The sequence below is a fragment of the Macaca nemestrina genome, chromosome 16 (assembly GCF_043159975.1).
Source record: "Macaca nemestrina isolate mMacNem1 chromosome 16, mMacNem.hap1, whole genome shotgun sequence".
NCBI classification, from domain to species: Eukaryota; Metazoa; Chordata; class Mammalia; order Primates; family Cercopithecidae; genus Macaca; species Macaca nemestrina.
The window spans coordinates 96,594,407-96,617,231 of record NC_092140.1 but is presented as its reverse complement, the minus strand read 5'-3'; the positions used below and the strand labels follow the sequence as shown (position 1 = coordinate 96,617,231).

Here is a 22,825-nt window from a genome sequence, read left to right as displayed (position 1 = left end):
GCTATCAGATTTTAGTTAAAGCAAATCTCAGATCAAATTCTGCCATGTGTTTGTTTTTTTACAGCCAAACATTTATGAAAAAGGAGGCATAAAAGATTTCATACAATCTGTTTTGTGAGTTTGCTGATGTCTCAGCTCCCTGTAGTTCAGGTGGACCCACCTTGTGTGAAAGACCCCAAGGCACACACAACACCACCCTGATACAGGCTCTGACTTTCATAGTCAGTATCAGACACTTTTGGGAGGGGTGCTACCAAAGCCATGGCTAGACACAGGGCTCTTTCTGGATTGAGCCTGAGTGTCGTCTGTGTGAGTACAGGCTACAGATTTCTATTCTCTCTGCAGGGTGGGGTGTGTCTTTAAAATATTTTCACCAGCTCACACTTCCTGAATGCCTTTATTTTCACCAATGAGGCCCATTTCTAATATTTATAACATTAATGAGTTAGCAACTAATTTTACTCATCAATACTCTTTCAGACATTTGCCATATTTATTAATGAAGCCTCAAGAATTGCTCGAGAATTGGGTATCAGAATCATTTGCTGCACCTGCTTCTGGAGAGTGTCATTTCTGGAGTGTGGATTCTCAAAACTACCAACTGACTTCTCTAGAATTGAAGCTTTCACTAACCAGCAACTGTATGAGTTTATGCTGGAGTGTTTTCATGTTAATTACAGATACCAAAACAAAAGGATGGATCCCATCATGAACGATGGATTCTATAGAAATACTGAGTACTATTTGTACTGTGTGGCTAGCTCCATGACAAGCATGGTGGAACTTAAAAGGAAAGTAGGAATCACTTGCCTTTAAGTCAAGCATGAATTAGTTGAAAAGCTACATACATCTGAAACAGAAGAGTGAAAGAGAGAGTGTACAAAGCAAACTTCAGAGATGGGGCCATTACTGAAGACCTGGGCAAACAAGGGCAGAGGTCTTGAATTCATCTTGGGTGGTGGACAACCTCTGGACAGGCAGATGAGGCCAACAGGAAGATGCCCCAAGTTTGACGTGTGGATAGACATAGGAGGCCACCCTGCTAGTCTTCCTGTTGGAAGGTATGGCCTAAGGAAGAACCAGCTCTATGGACCACTTGGAATTTTCTCATGGTCAGGTTTGTACTGCATCCTTGGTTCTTCTGCTTTCACAGGAAACAGCTGTCTTCCCATGCCCACCCTTTCCCAAAGCACCAGAGGGCCGGCCACTCTCAAGGCTGCTTGGCTCCAAGGGGTTACTAGATGCAGCTAGTGGTGACTGTTTAAGATAGATAATTTCATTCCCGTGATATATGTATAAGGACTGACATTCATTTTGCAAGCATTATTTATTTAGAAAAGTGTTGTTGTTTATTACACAACCAAAGTGCCTAAAAGGAAAATTAAGTACATTTTAATTATAAAATTACTATAAAATGTTCAAAGGAATTTAATTAAGTTCTAAAGTCTTCTGGTAAACTATTAATATAATATTAATAGATTTAGGCCAGGTGTAGTGGCTCACGCCTGTAATCCCAGCACCTTGGGAGGCCAAGGTGGGCAAATCACCTGAGGTCAGGAGTTCAAGACCAGCCTGGCCAACATGGAGAAACCCCGTTTCTACTAAAAATATAAAAAATTAGCTGGGCATGGTGGCGCACACCTGTAATCCCAGCTACTCGGGAGGCTGAGGCAGGAGAATCGCTTGGATTTGGGAGGCAGAGGTTGCAGTGAGCCAAGATCGTGACACTGCACACCCACTTGGACAACAAGAGCGAAACTCCATCTCAAAAAAAAAAAAATAGACTTGTAAGTAAAATAATAAGATTTGTTAAATTTGACTTAAAAACTTGAGAAAAGCTGGGGTTTAGAATATGTTGCTTTAAAAAAGTGAATAATAATTTTTAACACCAAAGCCATCGTTTCTGTGTTCCAAGACTCCTCTCAGGACAATAACCAGGATAGACAGGGGAAAGCAGGCAACAAACGTCCCTAGCGGAAAGTGTTTTTCTCATAATGCTTCTCTGAGTCATGTTGTCTCACTGAACCGGGCTTCTCCCTTTGAAGGAGAGAAGGAAAATTGTGAATTCAGTGTGTTGGAGATGGCAGGTTTCACACGCTGAGCTCTACTTTCCTCGTAGAGATTAATTCCTCCCAGCCTATCTCCTAGTAATAAATGATCTGCTGTCTTGATTCTGTACGCTGGGCTAGTTCATCTGCTCCTGGAGCCCAGACCGCCGTGACTTCTCTTCCAAACGCCGGGTCCCTACTTCACCCACTGGAGGTACCTAGGACGGCCTGCTGTCATCTCAAATTCAACACATCCATTATGATCTTCTCCTGGGCCTCCTTCCTCTCTACTCTTGTCACTTGGCTCAAAACCTCAGGCATTTTCAATGTCTTTGCCACTGTCCCCACTTTTATTTAGTAAGTTAGTTCTTTCTTAAAGATTTTCTTCCCACTACCACTATTTTCTGAGGTCAGTCTCTGACTCTAGATCACAGTAATAACTTTTTGGTGGAGAGGAAAGATTTTTAAAATTAAGGTATAAATCACATATCATTAAATTTATCCTTTTGAAGTGTACAGTTCGGTGTTTTTCAGTATATTCCCAGATGCGTGCAACCATCACCACTATCTGTTTCCCAAAGATTCTCATCATCCACAAAAGAAACCTTGAGGAATGCCTTTTTAGTTAGTCTTGTCGTTGCCGTTGATTTTTGAACTTAATAAAATATGCTAAGAGGTGGCTTGAGTGGTAAGTTGCTCAAATCCCAACTGTGCCTCATTATCCTGAGAGGAGGTGACTATGCAGTGGTTCAGGGATTGAAACCCCAGCTCTACTATTTTTGTGACCTCAACGTTGCCAGTGCCAACTTTTGTCATTTGTAAACTAAGACAACAGTGGTATAGAATAAGAGTAAATGAGCTACAGTGGATAAAATAGCTGACATGATTGGAGGAACCGAATAAGTTATTATCTTATGAACTTCTAATTCGATGACATCACTAGAATGCATCTTTTTAAAGTTTTAATTTTGAGACTTGCACATGAAGTTGCAGGAAATCATACAAAGGGAGTATTCAGTTCCCTCCACGCTATCGTCTTGCAAAACCATTGAACATTATCACAACCAGAATATGGGCATCAATGCACTCAAGATAGGACATTTCTGTCAACACAAGGCTCCCTCATGTTTGGCTTTTACAGCCCCACCTGCTCATTAACCCCTGGGGAACTCTACTCTGCTTTCCATTTCCATAATCTTGTCATCTCCGTCATGTTAAATCAGTGGAATCGTACAGTCGTTACCTTCTGGAATTGGCTTTCCTCACTTGACGAAGCTCGCATGAGGTTCGTGCACTGTTGTGTGCATCAACAGTTCATTTACCTTCATTGCTGAGTAGAATCCTGTGGTGTGGATGTAACGCATTGTGTTCAACCATTCACCCATTGAAGGACGTCAGGGTTATTTCCAGTTTGGGGCTCTTTCTATAGTGTGTATTTATTCGGACAATAAATACAGCAGACCTGGGCAGATCAGCAGACCTGGGCAGACGCGAGGAGGTGGAGGAAGAGGACCGATGATGCGGTGATGAGGCTCATCTGGATGTATTTGCAGCCAAACTCGACACCCAAGCTCTGGCAGGGGAGGGGGCATAGTAGGACATAGAGATGCTCACAGTGGCCACCAAGGGCTCCCACTCTTGGTCTCAGACATCCCCTTTCTCTCAGCTGGGGACATGGCAAGGATCAAGCCCCTCGGATTTCCCAGTGATGGCACAGATGCTGCCTCTCAGGTGGACCAGAAAGTGGCCACAACAGCACCATGCACAGGAATGTGAGGAGGTCAGTGACTCTGACCCAGACTCATTTCCAGAAGGTGTTGCGCTACAGCTGCTCCGTGGATGGCGAGGCAAGAGAAGGAGGTTCGGGTGAAATAGCAAGGCTGTGCGTGCAGCTGCCAGGAGCTCAGCTCCTCCGCGGGGGAAGCGAGGCCCAGGCAGCGCAGAGCAAGGGTTTCTGCTGTCCTGAGGCTTCTGTCCTGGAGCCCAAGGCCTGGGGCCCACCTGAGCCCACTGTCCACCAGGGCCAAGTCCCCACCCTGTGCACAGTGCCTGCTCTGTGTGGGATCTGCTTCCACTCCTCCCGAGAGAGGCAGCACCTTAACCAGGCTGTGTCCACAGAGGGAAGTGCTCCGTGGCTGCTGGTCAAGGCACTGACTCTTGCAAACAGGAACTAAGTGCTTAATGAAAACGGACCGGTGATTAAGAAAACAAGCTTTGGGGTAAGGTAGCTGGCTCTGATCTTGGCTCTCCTGCCTGCCAGCTGCATGATCTTGGACAAGTCGTTTAACCTCCCCAAGCCTTGGTTTTGTCCTCTGTGAATTGGGGGTGTGACTTGGTTAAAATGCTCCTGGCATAGGGTGCTGTATTAAGGGAAATCATGGGAGCTTCATGCTTCCACAGGGCCTGGCCCCTGGCACAAGCTCAATGAGAAATCATTGTATGGGACTAGACATCTTTTCCCTTTCCAGAGAAGTGCCACAGCTGCCTCCTTACCCCGCTTGCCCTGGTCCACTCCAGGATCCTGTGCATGGCAGGTTTGTGAGACTCAGGGTCCTGCCGGTTTTGCTGGGTGCTAGACTGCCATGGGAGGCCACGGCGGAGTGTGCGGCTCTGTGTGGGCGTCTTGCTGGAGGCTTATGGCTGCCACACATGTCTCCTGGAGGGGACAGCACTGAGCAGGACCTAGAGGCTCCAGGTGGATCAGTGGGTGCTCAGGGGCAAGGACGCAATGCTTGCAGCCTTCCTGGGGGCATGTGGGCCACTTCATGGCTTTGCATAGAGGGGCTCGGGAGAAGCCTGGGTTAAGAAGTAAATATATCAGCATTCTCCGACACACTTGACTCTGAGGCCACTGAATGGTGTGTATGTGTGTAACAGAAGCATTGCTGATCCATCTGTTTCCCAAACATTTGTGAAGTGCTTACCAGGCCCTGGGTTTAGAAATGATTCCCAGGCACTCCCACACTCACAGAGTGCTGGCAAGCCAGTTAACACATACAGTCTGCACAGTATGGCAGGGGCTGGGCTGGAAGCCATCCCAGGAGCCACAGAACAAGCACTGAGTATGTACATTCCACTAACGAACATTCCACTAACGAACATTCCACTAACAAACATTCCACTAACGAACATTCCACTAACAAACATTCCACTAACGAACGGTACTGCAGGGTGGCGGTTCGTCAGAAAGCACGTGGGAAAAGGGAAGAGTGAAGGTCATTGGCAGCACAGCCTGGAAGCACGCTGACCACCGAGGCCCACACTCTTCCCGGCTGGTCAGGACTCAAGACTAAGCAAGCAGCCTGGACTGCCCAGTGTGGTGGAAGCTTCAACTCAAGGGCATCACTCTGCAAGCTTCAGGCTTGGCAGAAACAGTGTCTCCAGGAGACAGTCGGGAGGGCTGACTTCCTCCCTTACCTCCATCCATCACGCACCGACTTGGAGACATCCGTGGGCCAGGATGGTGGTAGCTAAGGGTGATGTTCAAATAAGGTGGTCACAGCCTCGCAAGGGAGATGGACAAGCAGGAGAGTGGCAACCGGGGTGAAGGTAGGGAGACCAAACAGACAGCGGCAGTGTCCCCTGTGGAGGGGCCTAGGGAAGACTCACGGACGTGACCTTAAGTGGATTCGGAGTCTGAATTCAGGCTGAAGCTCCCTGTGCACGTGGACTTGGCCATGCCTGACTGCCTGGAGTTCACAGAGAGCCAAGGGCCACCAGGGAGAGGGCAGCAGTGCCGTGGTGCCCACAGCCCTCCTGCTGCCCACCATCTGCAGAGGCGGCTGCGTTTGCCTCAGTTCCCCACTCCCTGCTGATTAGTAAACACCGGAACAGCTTTCTCCTGATTCTACAGAGGTTCTCCCCGCTACCACACCCAGCGTGGATGGCTCCAGGTCCCATGTGTGGCCTGCAGTGGGAGACAGGTCCCCAGAATGAGTGGAGGCTCCTGAACAGCCTCACCTCCTGACATCACCCCTGTGGGTCCCCCGGGATCCTGGCCTCATCCACGCAGAGTCACAGGGTGGCTCAAGCACTTGGAGAGGGAAACAGTGGCTTGTTTTAGCAGCATCTTTCAGCAGGTTCTTTCATCCTTACTTGACTACTGTTCCCTAGCAAAGGAAGAGGTTGTGTGTTGGCAAAATCCTTTACTCCACCCAGTTTCAGCTTCAGCTGGGTGGCAAGTCTCTTACCTTTTGGGATTTATGCCAAGAGGTGAGTCTTTTGCTTTTGCTTGTTTAAAAAAAGTACAGTTGAGGCACTCTATACTTACTCTTCCACCCTTTATTCCATCTGGAACCTGATACCACTTCTAATCTCATTCTGACCCAAGCTCCTATCTCTATCTATCCATTTTCTTCCCTACTTCCCATGGTAACTCTATGTGGCAGCCACTGTTGATCACCTACTCAATAGCTATACTCCTTGCTAAGGGAGCTCCATTTGTTCCTGTATTGGGTGAAGTTTCCCAGAAGGTAAAGCTTGAGCAGTCTGGGATTAAGCCAATTATGGTAACTCCTGGTTTATGCATGGTCATGAGATGCACTTCTGGCCAATGAGGGGTGAGAAGTCGGCTGTAGGGCCTCTTGGAAAGTTCAAAAGGGATATGAAAAAGTAATATTCTGTCTCCCTTATTGGGACCTGAGTGTTAGGATGTGATGCTTGGAGCTGCAGCAGCCATTTCATGACCATGAGGGGACTAGCCTGAGGACAAAACTCACACAATTGGAGATGACAGAGCAGAAAGGTGGAAAGAATTCATGTTGATATTGTCCATCTATTGAATTAACCACTTTCGCTTCTTGTTACAAAATAATGTTTTCTCATTGTTTAAGTGAAGAGTCAGCAAACTATGGTGTATGGGCCAAATAGAGCTGCTATCCCTTTTTATAAATAGTTTTATTAAAACACAGCCATGCTCATTTGTTTATGATTGACTATAGCTGCCTTTGTGCTACAATGGCAGAGTTATGTAGCTGCTACAAAGGCAAAGCGTAAAATATTTTCTATTTGGCCCTTTACCAAAAAAAAGAGGGAAAAAAATTTGTCAACCCCTAATTTAAGCCATTTGCAGGGGGTGGAGGGGACATCTATTACCTGAAGCCAAAACATCCAAATAGATAACCCTGCCACTTAACATATGGTAGCAATATCTTTCTTTCTTCTTCTTTATTATTATTATTATTATTATTATTATTATTATACTTTAAGTTCTAGGGCACATGTGCACAACATGCAGTTTTGTTACATATATACACATGTACCATGTTGGTGTGCTGCACCCATTAACTCATCATTTACATTAGGTATATCTCCTAATGCTATCCCTCTCCCCTCCTCCCCCATCCCACAACAGGCCCCAGTGTGTGATGTTCCCCACCCTGTGTCCAAGTGTTCTCATTGTTAAATTCCCACCAATGAGTGAGAACATGTGGTGTTTGAGATAGTTTGCTCAGAATGATGGTTTCCAGCTTCATCCATGTCCCTATGAAGGACATGAACTCATCCCTTTTTATGACTGCATAGTATTCCATGGTGTATATGTGCCACATTTTCTTAAACCAGTCTGTCATTGATGGACATTTGGGTTGGTTCCAAGTCTTTGCTATTGTGAATAGTGCCACAATAAACATAGGTGTGTATATGTCTTTATAGCAGCATGATTTATAATCCTTTGGGTATATACCCAGTAATGGGATGGCTGGGTCAAATGGGATTTCTAGTTCTAGATCCCTGAGGAATTGCCACACTGTCTTCCACAATGGTTGAACTAGTTTACAGTCCCACCAACAGTGTAAAAGCATTCCTATTTCTCCACATCCTCTCCAGCACCTGTTTCCTGACTTTTTAATGATCGCCATTCTAACTGGTGTGAGATGGTATCTCATTGTGGTTTTGATTTGCATTTCTCTGATGACCAGTGATGATGAGCATTTTTTCATGTGTCTGTTGGCTGCATAAATGTCTTCTTCTAAGAAGTGTCTGTTCATATCCTTCACCCACTTTTTGATGGGATTGTTTGATTTTTTCTTGTAAATTTGTTTAAGTTCTTTGTAGATTCTGGATATTAGCCCTTTGCCAGATGGGTAGATTGCAAAAATTTTCTCCCATCCTGTAGGTTGCCTGTTCACTCTGATGGTAGTTTCTTTTGCTGTGCAGAAGCTCTTCAGTTTCATTAGATCTCATTTCTCAATTTTGGCTTTTCTTGCCATTGCTTTTGGTGTTTTAGACACGAAGTCCTTGCCCATGCCTATGCCCCAAATGGTATTGCCTAGGTTTTCTTCTAGGGTTTTTATGGTTTTAGATCTGACATTTAAGTCTTTAATCCATCTCGAATTAATTTTTGTATAAGGTGTAAGGAAGGGATCCAGTTTCAGCTTTCTACATATGGCCAGCCAGTTTTCCCAGCACCATTTATTAAATAGGGAATCCTTTCCCCATTTCTTGTTTTTGTCAGGTTTGTCAAAGATCAGATGGTTGTAGATGTGTGGTATTATTTCTGAGGGCTCTGTTCTGTTCCATTGGTCTATATCTCTGATTTGGTACCAGTAGCATGCTGTTTTCATTACTGTAGCCTTGTAGTATAGTTTGAAGTCAGGTAGCATGATGCCTCCAGCTTTGTTCTTTTGGCTTAGGATTGTCTTGGCTATGCGGGCTCTTTTTTGGTTCCACATGAACTTTAAAGTAGTTTTTTTCCAATTCTGTGAAGAAAGTCATTGGTAGCTTGATGAGGATGGCATTGAAACTATTCCTATCCATGAGCATGGAATGTTCTTCCATTTGTTTGTGTTATATTTTATTTCATTGAGCAGTGGTTTGTAATTCTCCTTGAAAAGGTCCTTCACATCCCTTGTAAGTTGGATTTCTAGGTATTTTATTCTCTTTGAAGCAATTGCGAATGGGAGTTCACTCATGATTTGGTTCTCTGTTTGTCTGTTGTTGGTGTATAGGAATACTTGTGATTTTTGCACATTGGTTTTGTATCCTGAGACTTTGCTGAAGTTGCTTATTAGCTTAAGGAGATTTTGGGCTTAGACAATGGGGTTTTCTAAATATACAATCATGTCATCTGCAAACAGGGACAATTTGACTTCTTCTTTTCCTAATTGAATACCCTTTACTTCTTTCTCCTGCCTGATTGCCCTGGCCAGAACTTCCAACACTATGTTGAATAGGAGTGGTGAGAGAGGGCATCCTTGTCTTGTGCCAGTTTTCAAAGGGAATGCTTCCAGTTTTTGCCCATTCAGTATGATATTGGCTGTGGGTTTGTCATAAATAGCTCTTATTATTTTGAGATATGTCCCATCAATACCTAATTTATTGAGAGTTTTTAGCATGAAGGGCTGCTGAATTTTATCAAAGGCCTTTACTGCATCTATTGAGATAATCATGTGGTTTTTGTCTTTAGTTCTGTTTATATGACGGATTATGTTTATTTATTTGCATATGTTGAATGAGCCTTGCATCCCAGGGATGAAGCCCACTTGATCATGGTGGATAAGCTTTTTGCTGTGCTGCTGGATTTGGTTTGCCAGTATTTTATTGAGGATTTTTGCATTGATGTTCATCAGGGATATTGGTCTAAAATTCTGTTTTTTTGTTGTGTCTCTGCCAGGCTTTGGTATAAGGATAATACTGGCCTCATAAAATGAGTTAGGGAGGATTCCATCTTTTTTTATGGATTGGAGTAGTTTCAAAAGGAATGGACCAGCTCCTCTTTGTACCTCTGGTAGAAGTCGGCTGTGAATCCATCTGGTCCTGGACTTTTTTTGGTTGGTAAGCTCTTATTTATTGCCTCAATTTCAGAGCCTGTTATTGGTCTATTCAGGGATTCAACTTCTTCCTGGTTTAGTCTTGGGAGGATATATGTGTCCAGGAATTTATCCATTTCTTGTAGGTTTTCTCGTTTATTTATGTAGAGGTGTTTATGGTATTCTCTGATGGTAGTTTGTATCTCTGTGGGATTGGTGGTGATATCCCCTTTATCATTTTTTATTGCATCTATTTGATTCTTCTCTTTCCTTCTTTATTAGTCTTGCTGGTGGTCTATCAATTTTGTTGATCTTTTCAAAAAACCAGCTCCTGGATTCATTGATTTTTTGAAGGGTTTTTTGTGTCTCTATCTCCTTTAGTTCTGCTCTGATGTTAGTTATTTCTCGCCTTCTGCTAGCTTTAGAATGTGTTTGCTCTTGTTTCTCTAGTTCTTTTAATTATGATGTTCGGGTGTCAATTTTAGATCTTTCCTGCTTTCTCTTGTGGGCATTTAGTGCTATAAATTTCCCTCTACACACTGCTTTAAATGTGTCCCAGAGATTCTGGTATGTTATGTCTTTGTTCTCATTGGTTTCAAAGAACATCTTTATTTCTGCCTTCATTTCGTTATGTACACAGTAGTCATTCAGGAGCAAGTTGCTCAGTTTCCATGTAGTTGAGCGGTTTTGAGTGAGTTTCTTAATCCTGAGTTCTAGTGTGATAGCACTGTGGTCTGAGAGACAGTTTATTATAACTTCTGTTCTTTTACATTTGCTGAGGAGTGCTTTACTTCCAACTATGTGGTCAATTTTGGAATAAGTGCGATATGGTGCTGAGAAGAATGTATATTCTGTTGATTTGGGGTGGAGAGTTCTGTAGATGTCTATTAGGTCTGCTTGGTGCAGAGCTGAGTTCAATTCCTGGATATCCTTGTTAACTTTCTGTCTCGTTGATCTAATGTTGACAGTGGGATGTTAAAGTCTCCCATTATTATTGTGTGGGAACCTATGTCTCTTTGTAAGTCTCTAAGGACTTGCTTTATGAATCTGGGTGCTCCTGTATTGGATGCATGTATATTTAGGATAGTTAGCTCTTCTTGTTGAATTGATGCCTTTACCATTATGTAATGGCCTTCTTTGTCTCTTTTCATCTTTGTTGGTTTAAACTCTGTTTTATCAGAGACTAGGATTGCAACCCCTGCTTTTTTTGGTTTTCCATTTGCTTGGTAGATCTTCCTCCATCCCTTTATTTTGAGCTTATGTGTGTCTATGCATGAGATGGGTCTCCTGAATACAGCACACTGATGGGTCTTGACTCTTTATCCAATTTGCCACTCTGTGTCTTTTACTTGGAGCATTTAGCCCATTTACATTGAAGGTTAATATTGTTATGTGTGAATTTGATCCTGTCATTATGATGTTAGCTGGTTATTTTACTCGTTAGTTGATGCAGTTTCTTCCTAGCATCGATGGTCTTTACAATTTGGCATGTTTTTGCAGTGGCTGGTACTGGATGTTCTTTTCCATGTTTCATGCTTCCTTCAGGAGCTCTTGTAAGGCAGGCCTGGTGGTGACAAAATCTCTCAGCATTTGCTTGTCTGTAAAGGATTTTATTTCTCCTTCACTTATGAAGCTTAGTTTGGCTGGATATGAAATTCTGGGTTGAAAATTCTTTTCTTTAAGAATGTTGAATATTTGCACCCACTCTCTTCTTGTAGAGTTTCTGCCAAGAGATCTCCTGTTAGTCTGATGGGCTTCTCTTTGTGGGTAACCCAACCTTTCTCTCTGACTGCCCTTAACGTTTTTTCCTTCACTTCAACTTTGGTGAATCTGAAAATTATGTGTCCTGGAGTTGCTCTTCTCGAGGAGTATCTTTGTGGTGTTCTCTGTGTTTCCTGAATTTGAATGTTGGCCTGCCTTGCTAGGTTGGGAAAGTTCTCCTGGATAATATCCTGAAGAGTGTTTTCCAACTTGTTTCCATTCTCCCCGTCAGGTACACCAGTCAGATGTAGATTTGGTCTTTTCACATAGTCCCATATTGCTTGGAGGCTTTGTTCATTTCTTTTTACTCTTTTTTCTCTAAACTTCTCTTCTCACTTCATTTCATTCATTTGATCTTCAATCACTGATACCCTTTCTTCCAGTTCATCGAATCAGCTACTGAAGCTTGTGCATGCGTCACGCAGTTCTTGTGCCATGGTCTTCAGCTCCATCAGGTCATTTAAGGTATTCTCTACACCATTTATTCTAGTAAGCCATTCGTCTAATCTGTTTTCAAGGTTTTTACCTTCTTTGCGATAGGTTCAAACATTCTCCTTTAGCTCAGAGAAGTTTGTTATTACCGATCTTCTGAAGCCTTCTTCTCTCAACTCATGAAAGTCATTCTCTGTCCAGCTTTGTTCCATTGCTGGCAAGGAGCTGCATTCCTTTGGAGGAGAATTGGCCGAGATTATGCCACTGCACTCCAGCCTGGGTGACAGAGTGAGACTCCGGCTCGAAAAAAAAAAAAGAAAAAATAATAATCTGTCCTATGAGCACAGTAATTCACATCCTTCCTCAACACTCCAAAATATCAGTAATATAAATACTATAAAAGTATATTTCTCACTCACACAGACAAAGGCACGCCAGGGCTAGCATGGCAGCAATATGATGATCAGGGAACTGGTCTTCTGTCTTGTTGCTCTTCTGTTGTTAACATAAGACTTTTACTTCATGGTCCAAGACAACTTCTTGGGCTCCAGTCATCAAAATCACATTTCTGCCAGCAAGAAGGAATAAGGCAGGAGAATGAGCACACTGTTCCTTTAAGGATGCCTTTCTGGAAGTCATATATGACACTCCTTATATTTCATTGGTTAAAATTTAGTCAGATGACCACCTGAGCTCAAGGGAGATACGGTGGTCAGTTAAAAATCACATGTTCTAATTCTAAAGAAGAAGGGTAAGTGAATGAATGGTAGGGGACAACTGGTAGCCTTCGCCACAACTCCCAAATCTATACCTCCAGGCCAGACTCCTCTATAGCTTCTACCACTTTGGTATTAAAAGGCATTTTAAACCCAAATGTCTAAGGCTGAGCTCATGATCTCTCCAAAACCAGGTCCATTTCTGATGTTCCCTTTCTCAGCGAAGGACACCACTGTCTAGCTGTGCAAGCCAGAAACTCAGGAGCCATCCTTGATTCTTAAGACAGAAAGCATTATTTGCTCACAATTCATCCTTGCATGGCTTCCCTGGGGTGGAGTTTAATTCCCTCTGTTACTGTCTTTGGGCTTTGCCATTTGGTGTCCTGTGGCTGATGTATACACAAAGACACTTTTTAGGCTTTGTCTTGCCAGTGACTTGGAATGGGCTGTGTGCTTTGGTGTGGCCTCTTGCCCTTCTTCTATCAACCATGGAGAGCTTGCCCTGTGTTGCTGCAGGTCCTAGAACAAGAGACACAAAGGGATGCCCTGAACCTCACCTGCGACCTGAAGCAGAAATGCCCCAGTCAACCTGCAGAACTATTAACAAGAGAAATAAATGATTATTGTAAGCCACTGAGAATTTGGAGTTGCTATTCAGCATTATAGGGGAGACCTAAGTAATACAATTATCTGACTCTCCACCTCTGTTCCTTCATTAAACCCTATCTGTGGATCTCAATAACATCTTAAAATCCTGCTCTTCACTTCATCTCCAGTGCCACCACCATCTGAGCCAAGCTACTGCCACTTTTTGTCTGGGCCACTGCAATGACCTCCTGCCTGTTCTCACAGCCTTTGCTCTGGCCGCGTGGCACTTAGCTCTCCACCCAGCAAGTGATTGGAAAGGAATTACATTAATAATAGGAATGGGTCTGAACACTATCTCGGCCCAGGGGGTTCTGTTAGTCTTATCCACATACAGAAATGAAGGATCTCTTCCATCTGAAGCATCACTAGCCCATTTGGGTATGTCCTCGTTATTATTTTCTCTTTGGAAAGGGAATGTACACAGGTCATCAGCCATTTAATTGAGGAGATAGTTTGGATGGACTGAACAAAAAGGGGTGTCGCCTCTGCTGGGTTAGTGATGGGCAAAGTGCAGGCAGCTGGGAAGATGGCCCCTCAGCCCAGGCCACTGACAAGCCACATGCTTTCCCCCAGATAGGGGCAGTCTGTGGCTGGGTTGGGGAAGCCTGGCTGGGTCCCCACAGGCACCCTGATGTTCTGGGGGGCAGAGGGTGAGCAGTCTCTCCACGCAGGCTCTTCTCTGCTCTCGATGTGGTTCCCACAGGTCAAGAAGGCCCTCTGGCCTCTGTTCTTCTCCTCTTAGTCCACTCCCCTCCCCCTGCGTTTACTCCAGCTGACCACTGTCTACTCACCTTTGAATGAACTTTGTTGCCCTGCAGGGCTCTGCTTTTTGAGTCACTAAAAGATCTGCTCTTAAAAATCAGAGCTTTGGTTATTTCTATGATCTCTGAAGTGGATGTCGATAGTGGAACCTTGACCCTGGCTCTGTCTTTGCTTTCCAAGAAAGCACCATTTTAATTCACCTCAGCAAGAGATGCTCTGACTTACGAGTGCAAAAGAAGAAAAGCCCAGTCATACGTGAATAGCTTTAAAACATCTCAGTGTGCACCAGCATCACTGCACTGCTCCCACTCGAAACGGCCCATGGCTTTCTATTGTGCTTAAGACAAACATATTCAATATGGCCCTAAAGAGCCCAAATGGTCTGGTTTTTGCCTTTCTGTCCACCTGGATATTGGCACTGCAGCCACTGCAGCCTGCTTTCTGTACCTCAAATAAGTCATGCTGTCTCCCCAAGGAATCTCGTCTCCCCTTTATCCACCCTTAACTCCTTCTCCTCCTTCCTCTGGAAGACACCTCTCAAGCCACCCAGCTTCTGTGGTTCCTGTGGAATGAACCCCCATATCCTGCCTCCCTTTATCTCAGGTGTTTCCTTCACTTCTTGGGTTAGTTGGTTACTATCTCTCTGTCTCCCTGATTGTGTAAGCTGCTGGAGAACTGACGTGTAGTTCTTTTTCACCACTGGTCTTTAGCAAATGAATGGAAGAAATAGATGGGTGAATGGATGGTAGTTCCTCACTGAAGACAATCTTGCAGTATTGAAGTTGGCAATATTCTGGTGGTTTGATGCCAGGCTAAGTCTTTGAGGCTTTGCCACAAATAGGGAAAGGATATTGATCTGCAAAGGAGAGTTTAACTGGCTGGTGATATGAGAATCCATTGGGTCCTAACCCAATTTTATTCATCAACGTGATCAGTGGCCAGATAGAGCCTTCTGAATGGCTAGAATATATTGCTGCCTCTGGGATAATTGGAGGTGGGAGAATCAAATCTTCCTAAGTCACCTGCTCCTCCCCTCTGGAAATGTTACCCCTCGTGTGGGCTGCTCTTCAAGAAACTTCCACTAAACCCAAATAATTCTAGGAAGGCTCAGTCCTCATGAGCTACACTTTAGGCAGTTGAATGGACAGCTGAGCCCTGGAGATCAGGGGAGTGGGATGGGGAAGCAAGAGGCAGGTGGAAGGAGAGAGAAATGGAGAGGTGATCAGGAGGCAGGCAGTGTGGATGAGACCCTGGCAGGGGAGTCGGGCATCAAAGGTCATCATCACCTTCACAGATTTGCCACACTCTGGTCCTTTTACCTTCATGCCTCATGATTCGACAAAAATGTCATTTCACCATTTTGACTTTTTTTCCACTTCAAGGAAGAAAGATACAAAAACAAACAGGATAAATTTATTTAGAGGTAAATGGAAGCATCCGGACATGGAGATGGGGTGTTTGGCGTGTGAACGTCTCCTCTGGAAAAGCTTAGCTTAGTCCTCCATTTATTCCTTCAAGAAATGCTACTGAGGTCTACCACGTACCAGGCACTGTGCAGCCACCGGAAATAGAGAGGGAACAAAATAGACAGTTTTATGCTGCAGAATTCTGGGAATTTCCCATGAAGGCTTTGAGAGAAAAGAGCATGCATTCTCTTGTGTCTGCCCGGTCTCCCACGGCTTGGAACTGCCTGGATGTGATGGGACGTGGGACTTGGGGCAAGTTGAGGAATATATTGTATTGTTGGGAGGCATAGCAAGCATATGAGCGAAAAGGAAGCACTCTTCTTCTTTCCCATCATGTTTGGGTTTTGGCGACAGGGTAGGGGAAGATAAGGGGAAAGAGGGATGTGAGTGAGGTGCTGGATTCCAGGAAATGTCCTCACTGAAGTTTGAATATTCTGATGGCCTGATGCCAGCCTGAGGCTTTGAAGCTTTGCTGCAAATAGGGAAAATATGTTGGTCTGCAAAGGAGAGTCTAACTGGCTGGTGATATTCAAATCCATTAAATTTGCTGCGTCTTATGTTATTTATTTTTGTTCCTGATACCCAATTTCTACACTTCTGCAGTTATGTAAGGGCTAGAATCTTCATGTCCTAGCATCCCACCCTTAATAAAATTCCCTTTATTCCTTTCCTCACATTTATTATACATCTTCCTCCCTCCCCAGGCCATGATAGTGGGCATGTACAAAATAAAGCTATCCTGCGATTTCAATCAAAGCCACATAATGTCTTTCTAAAGCACTACTCTGCTTTGAAAAGTCAATATTCCCCCACTGGCAATTTCCCATAATGCGGTTAGTTTAACAAAATAAAATGTGAGAAAACAAAACATTGTGAGAATGATTGTGTTCCTACAAGTTCTCCTTCATTTTCTACTCTTTGGCATTTCTTAGCATTTCTCATGTCCTACCTCATTGTTGGCTAAGTGAGAAAGCCAAGAAAAGCTGGCCTTAAGCCTTTTGAGAGAAAAGGGTGAAGTTTTTAGGGTCTCTTGCATGAAAGTGATAGAAACTTAATTTGAGCTAGCCAGAGTCAAAAATCAAGTAGGGCAGAGCTTGGGGCTTATTAGCAGAAGGAGAGGAGATGAATCCTGGGCAGTGGGATGAACAGGTGTCCACATGGAGGCCGAAAGCAAGTGGTTCCTTCTCCTTCCCAACCAGCCCATTAGGAGAAAGGTCAGGGGTGGAGGCGCTGGGAGAGGCTTCTACCGTTTGGGAAAGGTGTCTAGGCTGAGGGGTTGAAAGTGGTTAATTGGGAAAAGGGATTGTCCAGAGCAGTGTGGGACTCTGTTCTGCACCCCTTTGCTTGGCAAAAAGGAAAACCTCTCCAAAGAGCTGTCTGCAAAAGTTGTGTGCACTCTCACCAGCATGCTCCTGCATGGCATCCATCCACCCTGTGCACCTCCCTCCCCACTGAAGCTGTGCGGGACTAGATCACCAAGAGCCTCCAGATCGCCAACTTCAAGGGGTGTTTTGGTCTTTAAGTTGCTCTGTTGGACATACTCGTCCACTCCTCTTGAAACCTTATCCTTTCTTGAGCGTCTGGGCATCGCTCTTGGCCTCTAAGGTCCTGCACTCTCTCGGTTTTGCACCTACTTCCTGACCTCTGTCATTCTCCTCTGCGGGCTTCTCCTCCCCTTGCTCCCTAGCTGCTGGGCAGCATCAAGGTTTGGTCCTGGGCTCTCTTCTGGTGTCTGTCTATGTGCTCCCTTTAAGTAGTTTCAGTGATCAGCATTTCCACCTAGATGTCCTAGAGACATCTCCAATTCAGACATGAAAACAGGACCTTTGAAGCCCTTCACTCAGTCCAAGTCTCATCCTCCCCATACCTTCTTGTCTCTGCAAGAGGCACTGCCATTCACTTGGGTACTAGCGCCTGTAATTACTGCATCCCATCCCGGACTCACATGTCTATTCTCCTCTATCTAACCTCTGTCTAACCCAGTGGCAAGTTCTGTTGTCTGTATTTCAAACTATATCTGGTACAAGCCCATCTGTCTTTATCTCCACCACAACCATCTGGGTCAAAGCCACAGTCCCCTCTCATGTGGCCAACGGCAGCAGCCCCCTCACGGGTCTCCCTGTTTCCTCTTTTGCCACCTCCCACAATTTTCCACAAAGTGTTCTTTGAGAGGCAGATTATGTCACTTCCCTACTGAAATCCTTTCGCTGATGTTCCATTGCCCTGAGGATAAAGGCCAACAAACTTCCGCCTATTCTGGCTCCTCTTAACCTCACAGCCTCATCCCATGACCGTCTCCTGCTCTTTTGCTCTGCACCAGTCACACGGCCCCAGTGTTCTCAGACTACACACAGCTCTTCCCTGCCCTGGGGCCTTTGCACTCACTCCTTCCCCGACTTGGAAACATTTTTCTCTAATTGCTTCGTTGTCGTTATCTTTTTTCTAATCACTTATGACTCAGCCTAAATATCACCTCCTCAGAAAGACATTTGCTTTTTAGCACTCAGCTATTTCTCTCCGGTTACAAATGATCATTTGCAATCATTTATTCGTTTAATTGTTTACTGTGTCTCACATTAGAAAGATTCCAAGGACAGGAATAAAAACATCTGTCATGTTCTCTAGTTCTCATTAATGACTAGCCCAAGACCTGGCAGATAATGTATACTCAAGGAATGGCTTTTGAATGATGAGTACAAATAGCATCAAGATAACTACCATTATGTCAGTCAGAGTTCTAATTTTGAGTGCTGAACTGTAAATGTTCTGTGGGTGAAACTTTTTTTGAAATATTTAAATGACCTGGAATTGAGATCATGTTATGTCTTAAGGTGAACTCAGAGAATTTCATGCTGCATTAATTTTCTTTTCTTTTCTTTCCTTTTTTTTTTTTTTTTTTTTGAGGAGTCTTACTCTGTTGCCCAGGCTGGAGTGCAATGGTGGAGTGCTTGGCTCACTGCAACCTCTGCCTCCTGGGTTCAAGTGATTCTCCTGCCTCAGCCTCCCAAGTAGCTGGTATTACAGGCACCCACCACCATGCCCCACTAATTTTTGTATTTTTAGTAGAGACAGGGTTTTGCCATGTTGGCCTGGCTGGTCTCGAACTCCTGGCCTCAGGCTATCCACCAACCTTGGCCTCCCACAGTGCTGGGATTACAGGTGTCAGCCACGGCGCCCGGCTGGCATGAATTTTCAAACAGAACAAAGTTATATTCCTTTGGTAGGTGCAAGAGGAGGAAAATTTCTGTGGCAAGACTATTTATTACTCTGATCAAAAATGCTCCTAGCAAATAGGATCTAAGCGGACTATTACTGAAATGGATAGGAAACTGCCAAGGAATCTGTATCTATATGTGAAAAAAAGGAAAAGAGTGAAAATAAAACTGAGATTCTTTTTTGGAAACAAAGCCACCACTTGCCATCAAAACGTTTCTGTTGCTGACCTGCTGACCACTGCACCCTCCCTCACCAAAAAAAACCCAAGAAATTATTTAAAAAGAATCCTTCAGAGTTATCAAGCAGATGAGATTCCTTGAAGCGGGAGTCTAAGGAGACACGTAAAGTTACTTCCTCACAATGTCGCTAACTAGTGAAAGGTGAGGAAGAGTTTTCTCAACGGTTGCAACATTTTCAATAAAAATATGTTCACCATTCAACAATGACACCACTGAGTCACTCTATTATTTAACATAAATTTATTTTTTTCAGATGAACGTTAAAAAATATATCAAATTATATTTTCAATTATATTTTATTAAGTGTTCTTCATTTTATGTGGATTTTGCTTATTTTTTGAGTATCTCATTTTTAGTCTTTAATAATTTAGTGTTTGATAAAATATAACAATTATAAATGTTTTTATTGCTGTTTGTAACATGTTTATAATTTATCTGATGTGTAAGGTATTGAATATTTGTGTTCACTAATTTTTTTTTTTTTGAGACAGGGTCTCCCACTGTCACCCAGGCTGGAGTGTACCAGCATAATATCGGCTCATGGCAACCTCTGTCTCCCAGGCTCAAGCGATCCTCCCACCTCAGCCTCCCGAGTAGCTGGGAGTGTGTTAGGCATGTTCCACCACGCCCAGCTGATTTTTGTAGTTTTTGTAGAGACGGGTTTTCCCCGTGTTGCCCAGGCTGGTTTTGAACTCCTGGACTTAAGCGATCTGTCCACTTCAACCTCCCAGAGTGCTGGGATAATAGGCATGAGCCACTGCACCCAGCCATTTTCACTAATTTTTAAAATAAATGTCACACTCCTAAGAATATCAGTACCAGTGCTACTGCTTTATTATAAATCTAAACAGAGCAGACAACATGACAGCTTTGTTGTTTTGTTCCAGCGCAGCGATCGCCACCCTCGCCTGGCCCCAGCAGCCGACAGCTCATCTATCACAGGATGCTTGTGCCCGCCTATCACAGGATGTCACTTATCACAGGCACCCTGTCTATCACAGGATGCTTCCTGATGATCAAGGTTTGAGGATCAAGGTGTTCGCAGCTTATCTCCTCTGGTCTGGACTGGGCTGATCCAAGTGTGCCTGATCCAAGCAGAGGTTTTGTGGTTACTCATCCACGGAAAGAGGAGGACCCTGCATGGAACACATGGTGTGTGTCCCTTTAACCACCACAGTTGTCCTACCGTGTGGGTAGCATTGATACTATTTTCAGTTGAGGACACTAGGGTTTAAAGAGCTTAGATAATTTCCCCAGATCCCGCAGCTAGTGAGTGTGGGAGCCAATAGCTGAGCCCATGCCAGTCAGACACCAAAGCCTTTCCATTTTGCCTCCCTTCCTGATGCCAGGAGCCACCAGACACTGCACTTTGGCAATAACCAGCTCCGGCGTCTCTAAGAGAGAAGGGTCAGGTGGCTTCGTGCTGTACTGGACCTGGGATAGAATTTCAGAACCAAGTTCAGGGTTGCAAAAAGTGATCCCAACAACGGACCAGGGAGGGCACCATGCAGAGCTGCCCTACCTTCTGTTGCTTGCTCCTAGCTGAATATAAAATGGAGAAGGGTGTTCTCTTCCTTGCTCTTGCCCGCAAGGGCACTTGACCTGCTAAGAGGAGAGAAGAGAATCTCCTTGATGGGAACTTCTATGGAGGCTTTCTCTAAGTTCAAATCCCTGGAAACACCAAAAATTCTGTACAATTTTAATTGCAGATGTTTCATTCATTAAATTTGATAATCAGTACTCCTGTTATTACTATCAATACTACTACTTACTATCCTGTTATTGCTATCAATAATACTGCTACTGTTATTACTACTACTGGTTAACATTTTCAGAAACCTAACTTGACTCTCCTCAACTGCAGCTTCTTAGCGAACTCATCATCTGTGGAGAAACTGATGAAGCTTTGGGATGGGAGTGTTGACGATTTAAAATAAAAGCTTTTTACTGCTTTTTGTGCACAGAACCACAAAGTTCATATTTTAATTGATGCCATAAGTATTTGAAAGAATTATCTTTACTTTTTTTTTTTTTGTCACCCAGGTTGGAGTGCAGTGGTACGATCTCAGCTCACTGCAAGCTCCGCCTCCTGGATTCACGCCATTCTCCTACCTCAGCCTTCCAAGTAGCTGGGACTACGGGCGCCCGCCACCATGCCCGGCTAATTTTTTTTTTGTATTTTTAATAGAGACGGGGTCTCACCATATTAGTGAGGATGGTCTCAATCTCCTGACCTCGTGATCCACCCTCCTTGGCCTCCCAAAGTGCTGGGATTACAGGCATGAGCCACTGCGCCTGGCCAAATTATTACTATTTTTAGTTAAGGTTGTATATTCTAACTATAATCCACTAGGTACTTATCAATAATATCAACTTGCATCAGGACATTTTGTATGCTGTTTGTCTCAAATTGATTTTTAAATAAAATTCCTAGATTTTCAAATTCAGCACACATCCTATCAGATTATTCTGTTTGCCTTTGCTTTCGACTTCAAATAAAAGTTACTCCCTGCTAAATTGGATGGGTAAAACGTCTGAGTAATAATTGACTAAGCAATAGTGACAACAGCAGTGAGCTCTGCAATGACGCACTCAAGCTTACCAGCACAAGTGTATCTGTAAGTGCGTATTTTGAACTAGCCCAGCATTTGTTCCTGAGTCACGAACAAGTTGTGCAGTGACATTTATTCCTGGCTTTCACTCTTGTCTATAATCTTGGGAGACCAAGATAAAGAGACCAAGATTTTACAGATGAAGTAAAAATCCTTTGGGAGTAGATTAAAACAATTGTATGCACCCAAAGTATTGTAAAACACTTAGAGTCAAATCTCTCACAGGTAAAGGCAAATCCAAGGGGCTGTCACATCTGGTATGTCACTGAAAGCCTGAAATAAATTATATCAGCCTTTCTTAGCCCAAGGGTTGATTTTAATTCAAAACAATTCAGACTCATACTAGATTACAATAAAATGCAAATAGCCACCAGGCCTTGTACATTCTAAGTGTTCTAGCTAATGACTAAAAATGAAGAGTTGGCCAGGCGCGGTGGCTCATGCCTGTAATCTCAGCACTTTGGGAGGCTGAGGTGGGTGGATGACCTGAGGTCAGGAGTCAGAGACCAGCCTGGCCAACATAGCAAAACCCCGTCTCTACTGAAAAAAAAAAAAAAAAAAAGCAAAAAAATTAGCCAGGCATGGTGGCAGGCGCCTGTAATCCGAGCTAGTTGGGAGGTTGAGGCAGGAGAATCTCTTGAACCCAGGAGGCAGAGGTTGCAGAGAGCCGAGATCGCACCACTGCACTCCAGCCTGGGCCACAGAGTGAGACTCTATCCTAAAAGTAAAATAAATAGATCAATAAATAAATAAACGCAGAGTCCCACCAAGCCTTGCAGGCCACATTCAATCCACGTTTCAGGGAATTAAGCACTAAAAAGTCAGAAACACATTTAGGTTTGGGTGTAAGTTCTATGTGTTGGAAAATGTTACACTGTTTTATTGAAGTTTTTAAAAATTGAAACCATAAAATTAAGGAATACGGCTTTGCTGAATTCTTAAGAAACTGAGGACTTTATTTTTTCAATTTTCTGAGGCATGCAGTTTATTCAAAATAACCATTCTATTCCCCATGCAAGTTTAAAGAAACTGGACTATTTAAACCGTCAACCATTCCTAAGGAGCTATTTTTTAAAAATAGACTTTAATAGCAAACACTGGAAACAATTTAAAAGTACATCAGTAAAGAAAATGTTAAAATATAGAAAGACCTCAGAGGTACATTACTCAGAAAAAA

The 22,825-nt window shown here is 43.8% G+C and overlaps 1 protein-coding gene across 1 annotated transcript in view; it reads right to left on the bottom strand.

Annotated features, from left to right (window-relative positions):
- Positions 1-263, bottom strand: part of LOC139359179 (sister chromatid cohesion protein PDS5 homolog B-like) — a 51,845-nt gene extending 51,582 nt beyond the window's left edge. Inside the window, exon 1 of the mRNA XM_071081604.1 lies at positions 161-263. Within this exon, the coding sequence (XP_070937705.1) occupies positions 161-263 (103 nt within the window). The remainder of the gene's footprint in view (positions 1-160) is intronic.
- Between the last annotated feature and the right edge of the window lie 22,562 nt (positions 264-22,825).